The sequence below is a fragment of the Etheostoma cragini genome, chromosome 3 (genome assembly GCF_013103735.1).
Source record: "Etheostoma cragini isolate CJK2018 chromosome 3, CSU_Ecrag_1.0, whole genome shotgun sequence".
NCBI classification, from domain to species: Eukaryota; Metazoa; Chordata; class Actinopteri; order Perciformes; family Percidae; genus Etheostoma; species Etheostoma cragini.
In genome coordinates, this window is record NC_048409.1 from 22595180 (window position 1) to 22612375 (window position 17196).

At 39.3% G+C, this 17196-nt stretch overlaps 2 protein-coding genes across 5 annotated transcripts in view; both read left to right on the plus strand.

Annotated features, from left to right (window-relative positions):
- Nucleotides 1-11724, plus strand: part of sirt2 (sirtuin 2 (silent mating type information regulation 2, homolog) 2 (S. cerevisiae)) — a 27538-nt gene extending 15814 nt beyond the window's left edge. For 3 of the 4 annotated variants that reach the window (XM_034867024.1, XM_034867023.1, XM_034867026.1), the window contains 2 exons: nucleotides 415-481; nucleotides 1644-2883. In XM_034867024.1, coding sequence (XP_034722915.1) covers nucleotides 415-481; nucleotides 1644-1784 — 208 coding nt within the window. In that variant the 3' untranslated portion in view covers nucleotides 1785-2883. Of the gene's footprint in view, nucleotides 1-414; nucleotides 482-1643; nucleotides 2884-8226; nucleotides 8230-11713 lie in introns of those variants that run through there. The other variant, XR_004655997.1, reaches the window with a different exon arrangement.
- rinl (Ras and Rab interactor-like) lies at nucleotides 3360-13471 on the plus strand. Its single transcript, XM_034867020.1, has 11 exons — nucleotides 3360-4025; nucleotides 4219-4428; nucleotides 7223-7334; nucleotides 7850-7922; nucleotides 8276-8364; nucleotides 8470-8555; nucleotides 9272-9497; nucleotides 10102-10809; nucleotides 10966-11283; nucleotides 11389-11520; nucleotides 12278-13471. Exons 2-11 carry the CDS (start codon nucleotides 4249-4251, stop codon nucleotides 12691-12693), a joined length of 2340 nt encoding a protein of 779 aa, XP_034722911.1. The 5' UTR covers nucleotides 3360-4025; nucleotides 4219-4248; the 3' UTR covers nucleotides 12694-13471.
- Nucleotides 13472-17196: the final 3725 nt, after the last annotated feature.

A 17196-nucleotide genomic window follows, 5' to 3' on the forward strand; every position in this document is an offset into this window, starting at 1 on the left:
GTGGTGTGCTAGTCAAATATCCAGGGTAGCATGTTGGTCAAGAACATTGGCTCAGGAAATAGGCGTATACAGTTGCACCACTAGGGGATGCCAAAGTATTATCCATGATGTTTCATTGAGCTACTTTGTACTATACTACATTTCTGCAATACTCATCATTTAGCTTAATATTTAATGTAGCCACTCAGTAACTCATTCACTTAGTAATCACTCAATGGTCATCATGATATTCAAACATTGTTGCTCATTCACAATGCCAATGACAAATTGTCTTGTCATCGCTGACAGCAAAATTCCTTTAAACCCACTAAGACAGTGTTGTAATATTGGTATGTGCATCAGTACTGGAACTGAAGAGGTAAAATGGAGCCATGTCTATGTTCTAACACCAGTCTCCTTTTTTCCTCTCTCTAGAGATGTAGCTCACATCAGTACATGTGATGAGGGCTGTTTGGCTCTAGCTGAGCTGTTGGGATGGAAGGTAAGTTTCACTATCATCTTCTATAGATCCTGGGCTCATTTAAGGTGGTATTTCTTGTTTGAGCACGTTCAGTTTATCACAGAACAATCAAACACAGTACTGAAGATAAATGGCCTTGGACCATAGTGCAATACTAGTACTGTAATCCCTTCAGTCAGGAGGAAAGTAGGCCAATGTAACCACTGCTGTAATTCAAATACATAATACTATTACTTTCTCCCTCAGAGGGGTCATTACAGTTTCAAATTAACTCATCTTTTATGGTATGTTTCTATTGTATTAGGTGTTATAGCTCTCTCTCTCTCTCTCTCTCTCTCTCTCTCTCTCTCTCTCATTTCATTTTATTTAACAAGTAGCTTGCTCCTATCTCAGTTACTTAGTATTTTCATCCCCATGTAGGTTTAAGGGACTAGTTAGACGTAAGAAATAAAAGGTTTGTTCGTTTAGACCACAATTTATGGTTTTAAGGGGAGTTACATGCTCTATTTTTGGGTGAAAACAGCTGGGCTTAACAACTTTTTCCGGAGTCTTGTTTTCATTGTGGGGTTGCCAAGCAACCTGCTACAATGCTGAACCATGTAATCACAAAATGTTGTTTTTACATTACTGTTTGTACATTACTGTGAGCCCAAGCGATGTGGGTAGGTGGTAGTTTTAACTCTAGAGAGAGCTTGGCTAGTTATATTTCCAGTCTTTATGCTAGGCTTAGCTAAACACTGCTTGCTCTAGTTTTATATTAAACGTACACCTTTTAGGTTAATTGAAAATGATCGAGATTAGGCATGATAATGGTCTAGTTTCCAGATATTGAATAGCTAGTTATTGGCCATATCAGTCGCTCTCATCTATAAATATCTGTATGGATCCTCATTGATATGCTTAAATAGTGCATCTGCGTTTACTTTGTCAATACAGAACTGCAGCAGACGCAAAAGAAAAAAGTGAGCGCTTTTTTAAAATGTCTGTGTAACCAATTTATGATTCTCCTCTGTGATGTTGTGGTCGGGAGTCCTCACCGTGGACCGACGTCTCTATTGAACACAAAGCCCAATCTGTTTTTCTCTAATTTTCTTTCAGTCCTTGTTCGTTCACCAGACCCCTCTGTGTCTCAATGCATTAGTCTTTTTAAATCCCTTGTCTGTGTGCTTCCACTTCTCTCCAGGAGGAGCTTGAAGAATTAGTGAAGCAGGAGCATGCCAGGATTGACAGTCAAGACAAGAAACAGAAGGCCAGTGGGAGCAAAGGAGCAGCAGCCAAGGCCAGCTATGCATCAGTAGCACCAGAGACAGAAAAGGAAGAGTAACTTATGAAAAAGCTCCTTTACTAAAGAAAAGCTAATGTAGTGATGTCACCGTTTGGAGTTGGCGCTTAAAAGGAGATGATGATACCAGGGTTTTTGCTTGGAAGTGCAGCTTCGATGCGTGTCATACTCTCATTTTCCATCTGCAGACATTTAATTCTCCTAAAGAATCTCACAGGTTGCGTCTGGTTATGGTTATGTTTATATCAGTCATTTGCACTTTACTGACATTAATCTACTTTGCTAATTTGTTTTTTTCAGTAGCTCAAATCTGTCTCAGCTGTATATTTATTGCTGAGGAAGTTAACTGGGCAGAGTTCTTACAGGATGTTTAAAGAGTTTGGGAGGTAGTAAATATTTCTTAAACCCCGGCAGTTTGATTATGAGTTTGCTGATTTATAGAACAAGCTACTGTATTGTGTCTGAATCGAATGATGAGCACATTTGATTGTGTGATGTGGGCCCAGACATTTCAACTCTCTACCCTTTATTAAGTTGATTTCCGTTTAAGCTCAAAAGATAACCAGGCTTTTGTATATTTACCCTCAAGCCAAAATCTGTTGATCTGATTGGTCATTGACGTCTTCAAGGTAACAAATGTTACACAAATTCAATTTCCAGATAGGCGAGCTAAGGTAGTTGTTAAATGTAACAGACAGACACACACATCTGAAACCTTTTAAATTAACACTTGTTTTTCATGTTAACCTTCTGCTCCTGTTGACTTTGATTTCTGTCATTTATTTTAGCGATGTTTATGAGGCAAGTTATGTTTTCTTAATCTTATGGAACAAACTACATGGTGCATAACATAAGAGTAACTTTGCTCACTCCACAGGCAGGACCTTAGTTGATTTTGCTATTTAATTCTTTTTGGATAGTCAAAGTGCTGAAGAAACACAAGAAGGTTTAACTAACAAGGTTTCTAAAATAAGGTGTAATTTTGTTCAACAAGTTTTTAGTAGGATACTTTTGGGTTATCTAAAATAGCATGACTTGTTGCATCATAAAATACAGGGGGTGGACGCGGTTACATTATCATCTATGCCAAATAATGGAACCCAATATAACATACTGCAATAAATATGACCTTTGTTATGTTCACTTTTGTATGTGTCAAAGAAGCTGATTGAACTCTATGGTCATTTATGTTAGGCCTCTAGTTAGTAGCAAATCTTAGATGTTCATGTTTGTAGAATATAAAAACTCATGGGACACAGGATTTTTATAAACTATGCCAATGTTGACCGCTAGCGTTGTTCAAAACTACAGTGATAAAAGTGTGCTTGCCTTCAGGTCCTAGTTGCTATGAATTGTCTTCCAAAATCAAGATACCTTTAAAAAGCAGAGATCATTTCACACATTTCACTGGTGCAAGTTGGTCATTACCATCATACGGATTCCGGTGTTGGCAGGAAATAGTTTGAACAGAAAGCATGACAGTACTGTGAAGATATTCTTGTCACGGAAATGTTGACCAATTAACAACACCTCTATATGTGGTTTCTGTGAAATGCTGGAGTGGTTTCATTTTATCTCACGTACATGCAGGTTGGTTTGCAACGTTAGATCAATTCAACATGAAAATCAACACAAAAACCCCGGTTCTGTCTTTCTCAACTATATTTTTAGTATTTATTAACATCTATAACTGATGGATTCAAAGAGTGTATTCACCTGTGTGTACATTTCTCCCACAACTGCAAGATAAAAACGGGTAACAATTTAAGAACACAGATAATCTCCTAGTTGTGTTGAAGTATTTTCAGAAGCACTGAAGCATCTGTTCTCATCCATTCATCATATCTGAGCATAAGACAGAGGGGAGAAAGAGAAAAAATAAGCATGTGCAGCTCTTCAGAGAAAATGCAGTGTCTTTTCAGAGTGCACAGAGCTGGGTTAACCACATACACACTTTGAGGGGAGGGAACGGCGAAGAAGGTGCATTGACGAAACTTGAAAGTTCATTAAATTCCAGCATGTACAGGAGACAGAAGAACGTGGCAGCTGTACAACAGTTACCTGAATTTTGAAATTTTCTACAAATAACAGTGGAAAATGTCTTAACAATGGTTCTCTGAGGCTCATGTGAGCTTCCTATTTTAGCCCTGTTTGTATTTTGAGCTTTTAAGCAACCTCTTGCAGAAAGGAAAAGTTCAATAGAGAGAAAATTGCAACATGCCGAGGAATTTGCCAATAGTATAGAGACGAAAGACACAAACCTACTAAGCCAGCCCAATACATGTAAGTATCAACCATTCTCATACCACAGTAAGCTTGCAGAGTGTCTGACTATTCACGAAATCTTTCATGAAACTTGACACTTTGTTGTAATTTAACCTTGATTTTGTCTCAATCTTTGAGTCCTAATTTCTATTGTGAAATGTGTCTGTAAGTGACTTACATACGGATGTGTTCTTTATTTGCATGGATGCAGACGACTGTACATGCACACAGACGTGTCCATATGTGTGCGTCCAGGGGAATTCACAGTCCAGTTAATGGGACGACAGCCATCCCATGGAGGAGCAGCAGAAAGAGACTGTCGCTGCTGGAGCAGTTAAGGGGCTGTCAGGAGGCCTGGTGCCCCAAGGCACCCTGGGATAGAGAGGGGGCCCACGCGGCTATCTGTGGAACACCTGCTGGGGTGAGCTATTCAAAATTTAAATAAACATTTCTCCAATTCTGAAAAAACTAAAACGTTTATACTGGTTATATTTTTATGCAATAAGTCCCAGATTTTGGATTTTGCCTGAAGCATGTAGTATTATTCTGACAAAAAACCCAAACCTATGTATGTCATCACCAAAACTGAACCAACTGCTCCTAAATTTGCTGTCAGACTTTGTCCACTCGCTCTATTTTAGATACAAGAAACAAGGGGCGAAATTATTTATTTGTTAAACATTTACTTATTTTCTTCTTTCCCTGCGCTACTTTCCTGTTCATGTTTTTCAGCAAATTTTAAAGGGATTTAATTTGTTTGTTTCCATCTTACTCCATTTCTGATGATCTTTCTACTTTATCCATCGCTCTGAATGTCCTACTACTGTTCCACTCATTTGTATGTAACCTTATCAACAGTATCCTATCAACTCTCTACTGCTCATCCAGTATGAAACTGCGTAGCTTAAAACTGGGTCTCAAGCAAAAGCAAAGCAAAACATATTTTTTCTGCGTGCATTTCTGAAATGTATTCTTAGCCAATGTGAACGCTGACATGCACATCTTTACGACACAAAAGTAGTTCCTTTTTCTCTTTGACAATTGTTTCTGTTTGGGGCTGAATGCGGAAGTTTTGTTGAATAAAAGGATGTGCAAATGAGGAAATAACATTAAGAGAATGGATACATCAACAGCAAAGAGATTGTGAGAACGACTGAAGGGCATGTTTGAAAGATTCACATGTAAATAATTACCCAGAAATGCAAAGGCCTAACTGGAGGAAACTAGTCATGAACATGTGAGTATGTGGTCATAGGGAAGTATAAGAGTGGTTTAACTAAAAAAGAGAGTTTTGTCAATTTGTATTAGAGTGTGAAGTTAATTTAAAAAAAATGTATTTGTTAATTTATGCCTGAATGGTTTCCAGTACATCTTCCTATGAATATGATGCATGAATGACTAAATGTTGCCCTTTTGAATCATGAACCAACAGAGTAATTGCTCATGTAACATTTCTACTGCCCTACTGCCTGTTTGTCTATGTGCTCAAAGTGGGGTGACTTGCAGTGAGTGTGTCTCTATTTCTGTGCACACTGAGAATGATAGCCACTTCCTGTGTGTGTGTGTGTGTGTGTGTGTGTGTGTGTGTGTGTGTGTGTGTGTGTGTGTGTGTGTGTGTGTGTGTGTGTGTGTGTGTGTGTGTGTGTGTGAGAATGTATTTGAGAGCACCAATGAATTCAGTTGAGGTGATGTAACGGCATGAGTGAGCTGTCTAACTGGGATTGTGCTTTGTTTTACTCAAGTTAATTGTGTCTCAATCAACTCTGTTCTGTTTTAGTCACTGTTTCCAAATAAGGCAATGTGATCAGACCTATATTCTCTACAAGCTCAATGTCTTCACATGGTTTAACAGAAAAGTATATATTATGAATAAATCCACTTTTTATCTTAAGCAACAAAAACACACTTATTAAGAATTCAAAATCTCAACTATTCTATCACTACCCACTGACTGTCGTGTCACTTAGAATGAAATGTTGCTAAACACTGATTGGTGCATGGATATAAGTGACATTACCTTGTTTCAACAGAGGCCTGCCTTCTTTGAGCCGGTGAAAACTTAAATTACAAAATACAGAAATCTTTTGTGTGAAATAACCAAACGTTTTTTTAGTTGGTACAAACTTGTACCCCGTTATTCATAGCAAGAAGATGATTGAGGGTAAAACGTGGTTTTTTAGGCCCTTAATTCAAAAAGTATTCCTCAATTTACAATTGGTAGCCCCTAATGAGTGAGGAATCTTTGCAAATGTATTACAAATAGAGATACAAAATGACAACTATGTCTTCAGCACTGCATTAGTCAGGCCTTTATGACAAATGGTCCCTTGGCTGAAACCATCCCTATGGTAACCATGGCAGTTATGTATTTCGTGTGTCGGGTAATGTCGGGTGATGCTGGACAGAGCTGAGCTGAGCCGTGAAGAAAATATTTCCCACAACACGCTACTAAAAAGGTTTTGACCTTGAAGTTTCATAGCTTTACTCACTGTCTACTTACTAGCAAGCTTCTTTTCATAGCTTTCAATTGTATTATGGTTTTCAGCAGCAGATGGACTTGAGGATGGTTCAGATCTTGCTGTGAAAAGTTGGTAGGAACTTAAAGCTGCCATTACTGCCATTCATAAAAGCTTTGAATGTGTGAAAATGTATGTTTCTGTAAATTTATGTTTCAGTTTTTAAGTTTAAACAAGAAACAACTATAAAACAACAAATTAGGAGTCCTGAGCTGCTGTGGGTCCCACTCAGATTGTATTAACTAGCCTCCATAGAGTTTTGTGAAATGTGTCTGTAAGTGACTTACACACTGATGTGTTCTTGATTTGCATGGCTGCAGACGATTGTACATGCACACAGACGTGTCCATATGCGCGCATCCAGGTGAATTCTCAGCTTTATGAGTGGACAGCTCTGCAGGACTGATCAGCACTTATAAGGAAATTTGTTGTTTACTTAGCTGTTAGTGTGGTTTCAACCTGTCATTTTCAAGATCATATCAATCCAGGCCTATGATAGAAACTATGACTTGGTGTGTATTCCTTACCACACTGTTGTAAATTTAGCTGTCTGTCATTAGTCAGTGTTTCTCTCTCTTTCCTGCCTTGTTGCCATGGTTTTATACCGTGTCTGCATTTAAAAGTAAACATCTTCCTGCTCGACAAGCTTGCGTAACACTTCGCATATTGAAATGAGTCGTTTTGTGGTTCTCCCTCCAGAGCTTCCTGGTTGTGCGAGACTCTGCGACCTCTCAGCCCAGCCTGCTGTGTGTGTCTGCTGGAGGAGAACATGAAGCAGTTGTTGATTATAATATCACAAGCACAGGCACAGGTATGGACCAACTGCATGCAAACTTGTACGTCATTTTACGAATCATTACATCTCCCGGAAGTGACAGATTAGACTGCTACGCAATCTGTAGTTGTGCTTTCTACTGTTGTAATTGCTGTTAGTTTGCTAACAGTAAACCCTGGCAAACCTGAAAAAGTTAAGAACAGATGAAGTAGTTAAACAGGCTCTCAAACGGCTAATTCTGGTTCCTTAAACTGGGAACTCACTTCTGGGAACTAACTAACTGATACCTTATTGTGCTTCTGAAACTAGATGCATGCCGTTTACCTAAAATCCAAAGCTGAAGAGACAAGGGACTTAAGTTATAACCTGGTCAGCATTGGAAACCCCACAGTAGTAGAAAGTAACAGACCTAGTGTAAAGATGAAAGTTATATTTATCTGTAGAAGTTTCCTCTCAGCTTTACTGTTTCAAGCTTCGGTGTGTTTTCCAGGAATGAATTTTTTTGACAAAACAAGTCACTCTGCCTACTCTTTCTCTGTTTCTCGTGTCAGTCTTCCAGCTGTCTGAGTCTCGTCTGTCTTTCTCTGACCTGGCTCAGCTCGTGCTCTTCTACTCTCTTACCAGGTAAGAAACTGCTGCAGCCCTGGTGCCTTTTTATTTGTGATTGAACTTCCATTTGAACTTGGGCTTCTCTAGCAGCGTGTGTATATGTGTGTGTATATATATATATATATATATATATATATATATATATATATATGGCACCAACATTGCTATGATCATATGTTTTTTTCTGTTTTCTCGTGCTAACCATGTAAAACATCCTAACCACATACTAACTTTTAGATTTTTTTATTTTAAGTTTTGTTGAAAAGCCTAATCAGCCAATGCTTTGAACATTGACAAAACTATGGCCCTCTTGGTTTAGTCTGTTTAACTAATCTATTTAAACCTTGTCATAATTTCTTGTGCATCAGGGATGTTTTGGCTGTCTGTCTTTTCATTCCTCGCTGGATCTACAGTGTAACCGAGAGGTCCAAAGATAATCTTGCTCAACTTGAACCCAGTGAGTCCTTCCATCTCTGTGACTTTTTGTCTTAATCTTCTCCTAGAAGCTACGTCAGAAACACAATATCAGAATGATATTATTTATTATACTTCTCTAACGCAGATACTTGGCTCCACACACCCCTTGGCCAACACACAACAGATGAAATGAACCAAAGGGAGCCTAGCAACATAGTGTGCTCTATACAGGTATCTATGGAGCACATACGTGTGTGTGTGCGTGTGTTTGTGTGTGTGTGTGTGTGTGTGTGTGTGTGTGTGTGTAAAAGTACAGGTCATGGTAACAACTTCCTTGTTTTCTTGTGTTTGCAAGTAAAGTAGAATGTGTCTCATTACCTTAATGCTGCACTGATCAACATTTTTAAATTAACAATGGATCAAATTAAAGTTTGTAATATGGAGACCAAAATAACGGAGCTAAAATACAATAAAATGTTGGACTTGCAATCACCAGGTGGCCAGAAACAGCACCTTAACAGGTGATCATATATTATTGTTTTGCTTACTTGTTATCATGGATCCCATGCAACTTCTAGGTTTGTCCCACCCAACAAAGCAACCCAATTGGTTATTGTTAGGCATTGACCTCGAGCAGTTATGGTTAGGATATGAGGTTAGGACCTGAACAAACTGGGTTCCTTTACCTTGCATAAGCATGGACGCCTGGTCAATAGTAGCGTGTGATTTGCTATTGAACGGCAGGTCTTCCCTAGAAGTTGGGTGAGTTCCATAACACTGTGGTTACAGCTTGTTCCGCTGCACACAAGTGGCCAAAAAATCAGTTAACTGTTCTTTAAAATAGAGACTTGCAATGAGTAAAAGCTTATTGTATGCATACATTCAGGTGAGCTGTGTGTCACAGCCTCCTATTTGTTCACTGTTTATGTGTGTGCATATTCCTGCAGCTGACATCCACCAACGGGGCGCTGTGTATCATCAATCCTCTCTACCTTCGTGAACATGGAGATGACTGGCTGACCCACAGGGCAAGTCCTGTGCCGAGCTCCACACTGCCTTCAAATTACAGACGAGAGCGACGCCTCAGCACCACCAGAACATGGGCAGGGGCCGGATTACAAAGTAAACGAGCCATCTCTCTGGACCAGGAACCTTCCAGTATGGAGAGTTCTGGTGAGTATTTGTTACCTGCTGCTCCGGACTATCTCTTGGTAGGATATTCCATAATTTGATGTTTTTACTGTTTTGTTGGAATATAAATCTGAATAAAAAAACTATTAGATAGATGGACTTTGATACTTTTGGGCAGAATGCAACCTAGCTATTTCCCCCTGCTTTCAATGTTTAGGCAAAGCTAATTGCCTTCTGCACACCACCTGTTCAGTAGGCTGTAGCTTCATATTTAGCAGACCGACCTGAGCTTTTCTTATGTAACTTTCCAAAATGTTGAAACATTTCTTTAAAAGGGACAATTTTTTCAATGTAGAAAGTTTTTTTTTTTCAATGCATCTCATAGATGGATATCTTAAAAGCTAAGCAGATTAAAACTGTCTATCTAATAAGGGTAAGGGAAGTGTAATTTGTCTGAACTTAACTCTCTAAACACAAGGCAAGGCAAACTCATGCAATTTCAAACTCTATTTGAAACTATGTGGAGAATTCTGATTGTAGTAAAAGTGGGTTATCTAAGCTCCATCATTTATCAAGTCCTTTTAAATTGGGTTCAGTTAAATGCATTGCCAAAATGGTCTTCATAATCCCTATTTTCCTTGTCCAGGTCTAATCAGAGCCAAGTCAGCAGATTTACCACATAGCCTCACAACCCCGTCAACACCAGCTGCTCTAGCTGGGGTTGTTCTCCGGAGACCCAGCAGAGATTCTGCATCCAGCCCTCCTTACAGAGCAAGTACTGGCAGCCTTTCTTTAATTACTTCATCCAGCTCTGAACAAATAGATTGTGGAGCGTCTGAGCTGCAGCACCATGGCAGCCCAGTACCTCAGTCTCCTTACAGGGTGTCCTGGATCGAAGATGGAGTCTGGCTGCCCCCACCCAGGCCTTCCTCTTTGCTCCACCCCCCATCGCTGGAGCTTGACTCGCTGTCAATCAGCAGCATTGAGGAAGAGCAAGAGCCCCAAATGCCCAACCCTACTCAGCACCACCCTTCTGCGCACCGGTTAGCTGACAAAGTCATACATCGTCTCTCGGCGGTGGGTCAGGCTCTCGGTGGGCTAGTAAGTTCGAGGAAGAGACTAATCAATCGTGTGCTGGAGTTGAGCGAGCGGAAAGGCTCAGCGTTTGCGGAGGCTGTGAAAGGATTTGTGGAGATGACGCTGAAGAAAGGTGCTGATCCCGGGCGGGTCACAGGGTCAGAGTTCTTACAGGAAGTTAGGTCATTGCTCTCGTCACTGAGGGACACACTGTTGGACTATCCAGAAATCCAGGCAACGTTGGACGGCATCACTGACATAAATGATGCAGAGATCGGTGAGTGAGCTGACCGTGAAGATTGACAACAGATCAATAAAAATTTACCTAAAGTGTTTACATATATGAGAGAACATGCTATTGTTTTACATCGCAGTAGATCAATTGTTAGTGCTCTTTTAATTTCTCCTCACATTCTTTTTGACTCTTCTATAGACTCCCTGATAGAGCTTTCCCTCCACAAGGTGGCTCTGAAACCCGTTGCAGCACACCTCTACTCCTGCATTCATGTTTCCCGGACTAATGACGGCAGTTTCAAGAGTCTGCTGGGCAACCTGCCTGGGCTGGAAAAGAGCGGGGTAGAGCAGTTAGGGGGGTCGGCGGGAGTTGGAGTTCCCGACTCTGTGACCCTGGAGCGGATCCAGCAGCGGTGGACTAGTATGCATGAGGCTTACTCCCCAAACAAGAAGGTCCAGATCCTGCTCAAAGTCTGCAAGAGCATCTATCACAGCATGAGTGCTAATGCTAGCTCAGGTAGGCAGGTGTTTTATAAAGAAAGGATTATTACTTTCTTTATTACTGGCATTTTTTGTCTGTTAATTATTTTTTAAATTCACATTCTGCTCTCCTTTACTGCAGGCACAGCGTTTGGAGCAGATGATTTCCTGCCCTGCCTGACATGGGTGCTGCTCCGTAGTGACGTGGTCACCTTACACCTGGACACAGACTACATGATGGAGTTGCTGGACCCCACACAGCTACAGGGAGAGGGTAAAGGCAGACACAAGCAAACACACGGTCATGCTCATAATAAACTAATTACCATGCTGATTTTAATCATGTAGATCAAAAGATTTTAAATTGCATTTTAAATAACATAACATACCTCAAGTTGCAAAATATGCTGATAACATTTTGCTAAATGATCATCATCAACCAATGTGTGTAATTTGGTGGTATCTAGCACAGAGCTTGCAACTAATTGACTGCCCCTTCCCTGACTCATTTCTTTCTAAGTTTTTTAATAGGACCCTACTTACAAGATTCTTCAGGTAATGTAAAAATACAACAGGCCCCCTTTAAAGCCACTGTTTGGTTTGTCAATTGTGGGTTAATGAGAGACATGGTGGTGCAACATGTAGCAGTGAGTGCTACCTGCTTCCTAAGTATGAAAAGCTAATTCTAAGCAAATGAAAAGACTATTCTTAGTTTTAGATGACATAGATATTATAGATTATACACTAATTCAAAACATAATATTATTTATTTTATATTCCATTCCATTTCTGCCAATATATCTCCCTAAATTCTACACACTGGTCATTTAGGTTTTAAGCAAACACCTTAAGTAAACGGCTAGGAAGGATTTTGTTTACTTAACTTAGCAATGGTTTAGACAAATAGCTGGTGCAACTCAATTCTGAGTTGTGGGTTTGACTCCAAACTGTGATTATCAAGATGTAGTTACTGTTTAATTACAACTGAAACTCACAGACCATCTCCCTTTTTGCATTCCATATATCAACAGGTGGCTACTACCTTACAACTCTATACGCCTCTCTTTACTACATCAGCAGCTTCCGGCCACGATTGGCTGCTCGTCAGCTCAGTGTTGAAGCCCAACACTCTCTTAACCAATGGCATCGCAGGCGTACCCTGCACTGCAACCAATCACGGCGCAGCAAGAACCGACGGACCTTTCGCAAGCAGGCATGTCGGGAGAGGGGAGCGCAGAACTCTGAGACAGAAACTGACGGGAAAGAGAAAAGTGGGAAAGAATGTTATTCTGTTAATAATGAGGAGTCACAACAGCAGAGAGACATCCATGCAGAAGCTCTGCATCCGCTGAAGGAAGACACAAGCAGAGGACAAGAAGCTGAGGATGAGCCAAAGATACCCTCTCCAGCATCAGACTGTAGTCAACAAGACATAACAGGAAGATAGACTCTGTGCAAACCAGGAGAAGATGACCACAGAGGATTGTAATAGAGAAAAGACGAAGAATGGCCCTTACAGCAATGCAAAGAATGCTGACCAGTTGGCCACACATTTGTTTGTCCATGTCCAAGACGTTCCACTTCTGGGACTGCTCCGTTCAGGCCGGAAATTTCGCTGGATGTCCTTCTTTTCGGCCTAATGTCCTTTACCTGCTGCTTTCTTTGTGTTGGCATTTTAAACTCAATTTATGACGACTATGGTTAGCTGCACCTCAGTTCTCTGCAGGGTAAAACCAGACAGTTAGCCAGACTATTGCAATCTGAGATTTCTGTTGCACAACTAAAATGTACACTATGAACGTACACATGTTCCACCAAAACAGGTTCCTTCCTGAGGCTATTTTCAAGCGACACCAGGGTACATCCGGTGCTTAGCACCGTCCATGACAACTGGGATTGGTTTAAAGAAATGCTATAAACCAGAGCACGTATTTCTCCTATCTCCGACTGCTGTGTGGACTCTCCAGACCCTCTTTCGCAGCGCTGTGGACGAAGGTCTGGCAAAGTGAGGCTACACATTTTTTACCTTTTCTCAGTGGGTCCAATCCCCAAAAGCTGCCACATGAACTACTAGCATGTCTCTCATGCTCAGATTCAACTTCTATAGAGACGAAATAAAGCTTTTCATTTGTGTAACTAACACACTGCTTTCAGATAATTATGAAACTGTGGTCAGGACTTCCCCAGGGGTCCTAAAATAAACCTGAAGGAAATGTTTAAGGGGGGGGGGGGTTCTCAAATGTTTGCCATTTTTCTTACAAAATTCTGGAAATGTTGTCCTCTTCACGGGTCTAACAACCTTTAAAAAAATCAATGGAAGCAAAACTCACTGTCACACTGCCCACACTGAGGCCATATCTGTGAATGCTGCTCTATTTTAAGGGTCATAAGGTTAGAACGCAATTGCATAAATCAGTTCAAATTTAATGTCATGATTGTAGCTATTGTAAGTAATAAAATAATTTATACAACATGTTTTGTTGTATTTATTTGGAAACAAGTTAAAGTCAAAGTTAATGTTTTGAGACTATTAGATTTTGTGAAGTGCAGCATGAATTGCATTTTTTATATGCTGATTAACTTGTCTTTTGTAATTTGTAGCAGATGACTTAACATCACTTAGTTCAAAAAAGTGTTTTATCTCCTTGATGTGGAGTTCATCCGACTCCAAAATGCCTGAAAAATCAGTAAATGAAGCTTTAAATAATCATAATTTGTGTGTAAGTTGCCTGATCATGGTGTCTTTTTTTTAAAGTGCTTTTTTGGAAAGCTCTTTGGTCTTGGCCATGTTAGTAGTTGGATTCTTACTGATTGTATGGGGTGGACAGGTGTCTTTATGCAGCTAACAACCTCAAACAGGTGCATCTAATTTAGGATAATAAATGTAGTGGATGTGGACATTTTGAAAACAGACTAACAGGTCTTTGAGGGTCAGAATTATAAGTTAAAGACAGGTGTTCGAATACTTATTTGCAGCTGTATCATACAAATAAATAGTTAAGAAATCATACATTGTGATTTCTGGATTTTTATTTTTTTAGAGTATGTCTCTCACAGTGGACATCAACCTACCATGACAATTTATGACCCCTCCATGATTTCTAAGTGGGAGAACTTGCAAAATAGCAGGGTGTTCAAATAGTTATTTTCCTTATATACATAAATATGTATATATATATATATATATATATATATATATATATATATATATATATATATATATATATATATATATATATATATATTGTATATTGTATATGTAAATATATATATTGTGTATATATATGTATATTATATATATGTATATGTATATTGTATATATGTATATATATATATATATTGTATATGTAAATATATGCATTGTATATATGTATATATATATATATGTATATTGTATATATATATTGTATATATGTATATATATATGTATATATGTATGTATATATAGAGGTATATGTATATATACATATGTATACATATATATGTGTATGTATATATATATATATATATATACACACACACACACACACACACACACACACTCTCGCTCCCCCTCTCTCTCTCTCTCGCTCTCTCACACACACACACACACTGTTTCTTATTTTAGTTTATCAGGACTTTGCAAAGACAAGTTAACTTAGTGCCTCACAAGAAATCCCCAAACACAAATATGTGTCATCCCTTTTGAACCACTAGAGGACAGCCTTATACCTGTGAGATGTACAGCTTGATTTTTAATTGATGGAACAAGGTATCACTGTATTTGTACTGGTGAAGTAAACAGAAAAAAGAATCCTGAGAATCTAGATCTCTGTATTCAGCACCTCCTGTCTTGCTAGTAGGTCCCTACTTTTGGATTTTCACACACACACACACACAAGTGCGCACACACGCACACAAGTAACAGTTGCTACATGGGTTGAAGGGAGTTGAAGTAATTGTAGTAGGCAAAGCAGCTGTTTATGTCAAAGCACCAAAAGGATTGTATATAGGCAATAATGATGAAGCTCTCAAAAAGTTTAAATTGAAAGGAACACCTTTGGGGTAAATAAAAGTACAACAAGTGGAAATTGATGTTTAACATTTGAACATTAGCTGGACATTGAAAGGATTTAAACGGGCAGTTTAGAGCAAGACACTTAAACATTATATAAGTTAGCAGTGATAAGATTTGAAATGACACTGTAAAGAATTTAAGGAGTTGAAGCAGTCAGAAGTGAAGCTTTTAAAGGTGTTGCAGTGATAAAGAAGCAATTTAGTGGAAGTTACAGTTGACAAACCATGTTTGTTTGAGCTATGAAACTGGTTACTGGTTGCACATGAAACGTTTGACTCGGTCCACATATGTTATTAAGCCCTAGGTTCATTTTGCGCCGTAATTGTCCTTTAAGTATTTAAAGTACGTAATAACTTTATTTTACTTACTTACACCTTTAAATGTTTTTTTTAATTTTTTGAATTCCCTGCTCTTTTCTTTGCCCCTTTTCTTTTTGAAAAGCATTTGAGCTTATTTTTGTATGGAAGTTGCGTTAGTTTGCACGGGGGGAAGATAAAATGGCAGTTGAGGTTAAAAAAGTGGCAATGAAAAAAACAGACATTGCAGCACTTATAAGGGAGGCAGAGTAATGATGAGGCACAGAACGCAGTTAAAGTTACATTTAATTAACAGCTGAATAAGCACTTTAAGAAATTGAAGTGGCAGTTGAAGTTGAAGGTTAAGGATTTGAAGTTGCAGTTGAAGCAGCAGTAGAGGTTCAAACACTTAAAGGAGTTGAGTTTATTTATTTATTTATTGTAGCAATAAAAGCGTGTTGAAGTAATGACTGAAGTGAAGCACATGTAGAAATAGAGTTGTTGTTGTTGGGTAAGTGCTTTAAAAGAATTTCAAGTGAAGGAGGTTAAGTAAAAGCTAAGGTTGACATACTTAAAGCAGTTGAAGTGGAAGTTAAAGATGAAGCTGTTTAAAAGGTTAGATGAGCCGCACACATTAAGAAATAGGAGTTGGAGAGGAGTTGGAAGTGAAGTAACAACATTTAAGTGCAACAACTTGCCATTGCATCTGTTTTACTAGATTATTTGTGAATCTTTGGCATTTATTTAGTTTTTAGTTTTATTTCCTATAACGATGACAATAATGATTTTACCTCATTTTTTGTCAGTAATTAGCAGCTTGTAGTTCCAAAAATGCTAACAATAAAGTTAATGGATGCACATACATCGGGCATGTACACATGCTGCAAGTAGTTATGCAGGGCAGCTTTATGTAAATGTATGCACACACACACACACACACACACACACACACACACACACACACACACCACACACACCCACTCTCTCTCTCTCTCTCTCTCTCTCTCTCTCTCTCTCTCTCTCGCCCTCTCATGTACTGTATACACACACACATATGGAACTGTATTTGCTGCATTCTAACTGACCGAGCCAATCAAATTTGCCTAATGAGACATCTGGCATTCTGCCTGCATGTGGATGTCAAGCCTAGAAACAGCTGGGCTTTTACACACACACACACAGAGACACGCGCACACACACACACACACACACACATACTTTCTCCTTTCTCACCTTATCAGTGCTGTCAGGCCTGGTGGAAGACTGAGAGGGAAACAGAGATACATGATGGATCACACATTTACTGAGAAAACACATACACTGATACACACACAAACAGAGCAACGTTTAAGGAAGCATTGAAGAAGGAGTTGTGGTCAAGACCATGCTGGCCAGTGTATAGTGACACACACACTCATTCTCCCACACACAGTTCTTTCACACATGTGATATATTATGCATACATGAGTGTGTGTAACACACTCACCACAGTCATAAATTAGATATATGGCAGCGGTAGTGGCAGTGGAGGAGGGGGTACGCAAAGGGGAGAAGAGGAGTGTGTGTATTTGTGTGCATGTGAAATGAGGAGGGGGGG

What these genes read in the sequence shown, in the direction of transcription:
- rinl (XM_034867020.1), top strand. Translation starts at nt 4,249, where the DNA reads ATGTGTGCGTCCAGGGGAATTCACAGTCCAGTTAATGGGACGACAGCC. An exon ending in TCTGTGGAACACCTGCTGGG is followed by an intron (nt 4,429 to 7,222) that starts GTGAGCTATTCA and finishes TTCTCCCTCCAG; the next exon opens with AGCTTCCTGGTTGTGCGAGA. An exon ending in TTCCAGTATGGAGAGTTCTG is followed by an intron (nt 9,498 to 10,101) that starts GTGAGTATTTGT and finishes TTCCTTGTCCAG; the next exon opens with GTCTAATCAGAGCCAAGTCA.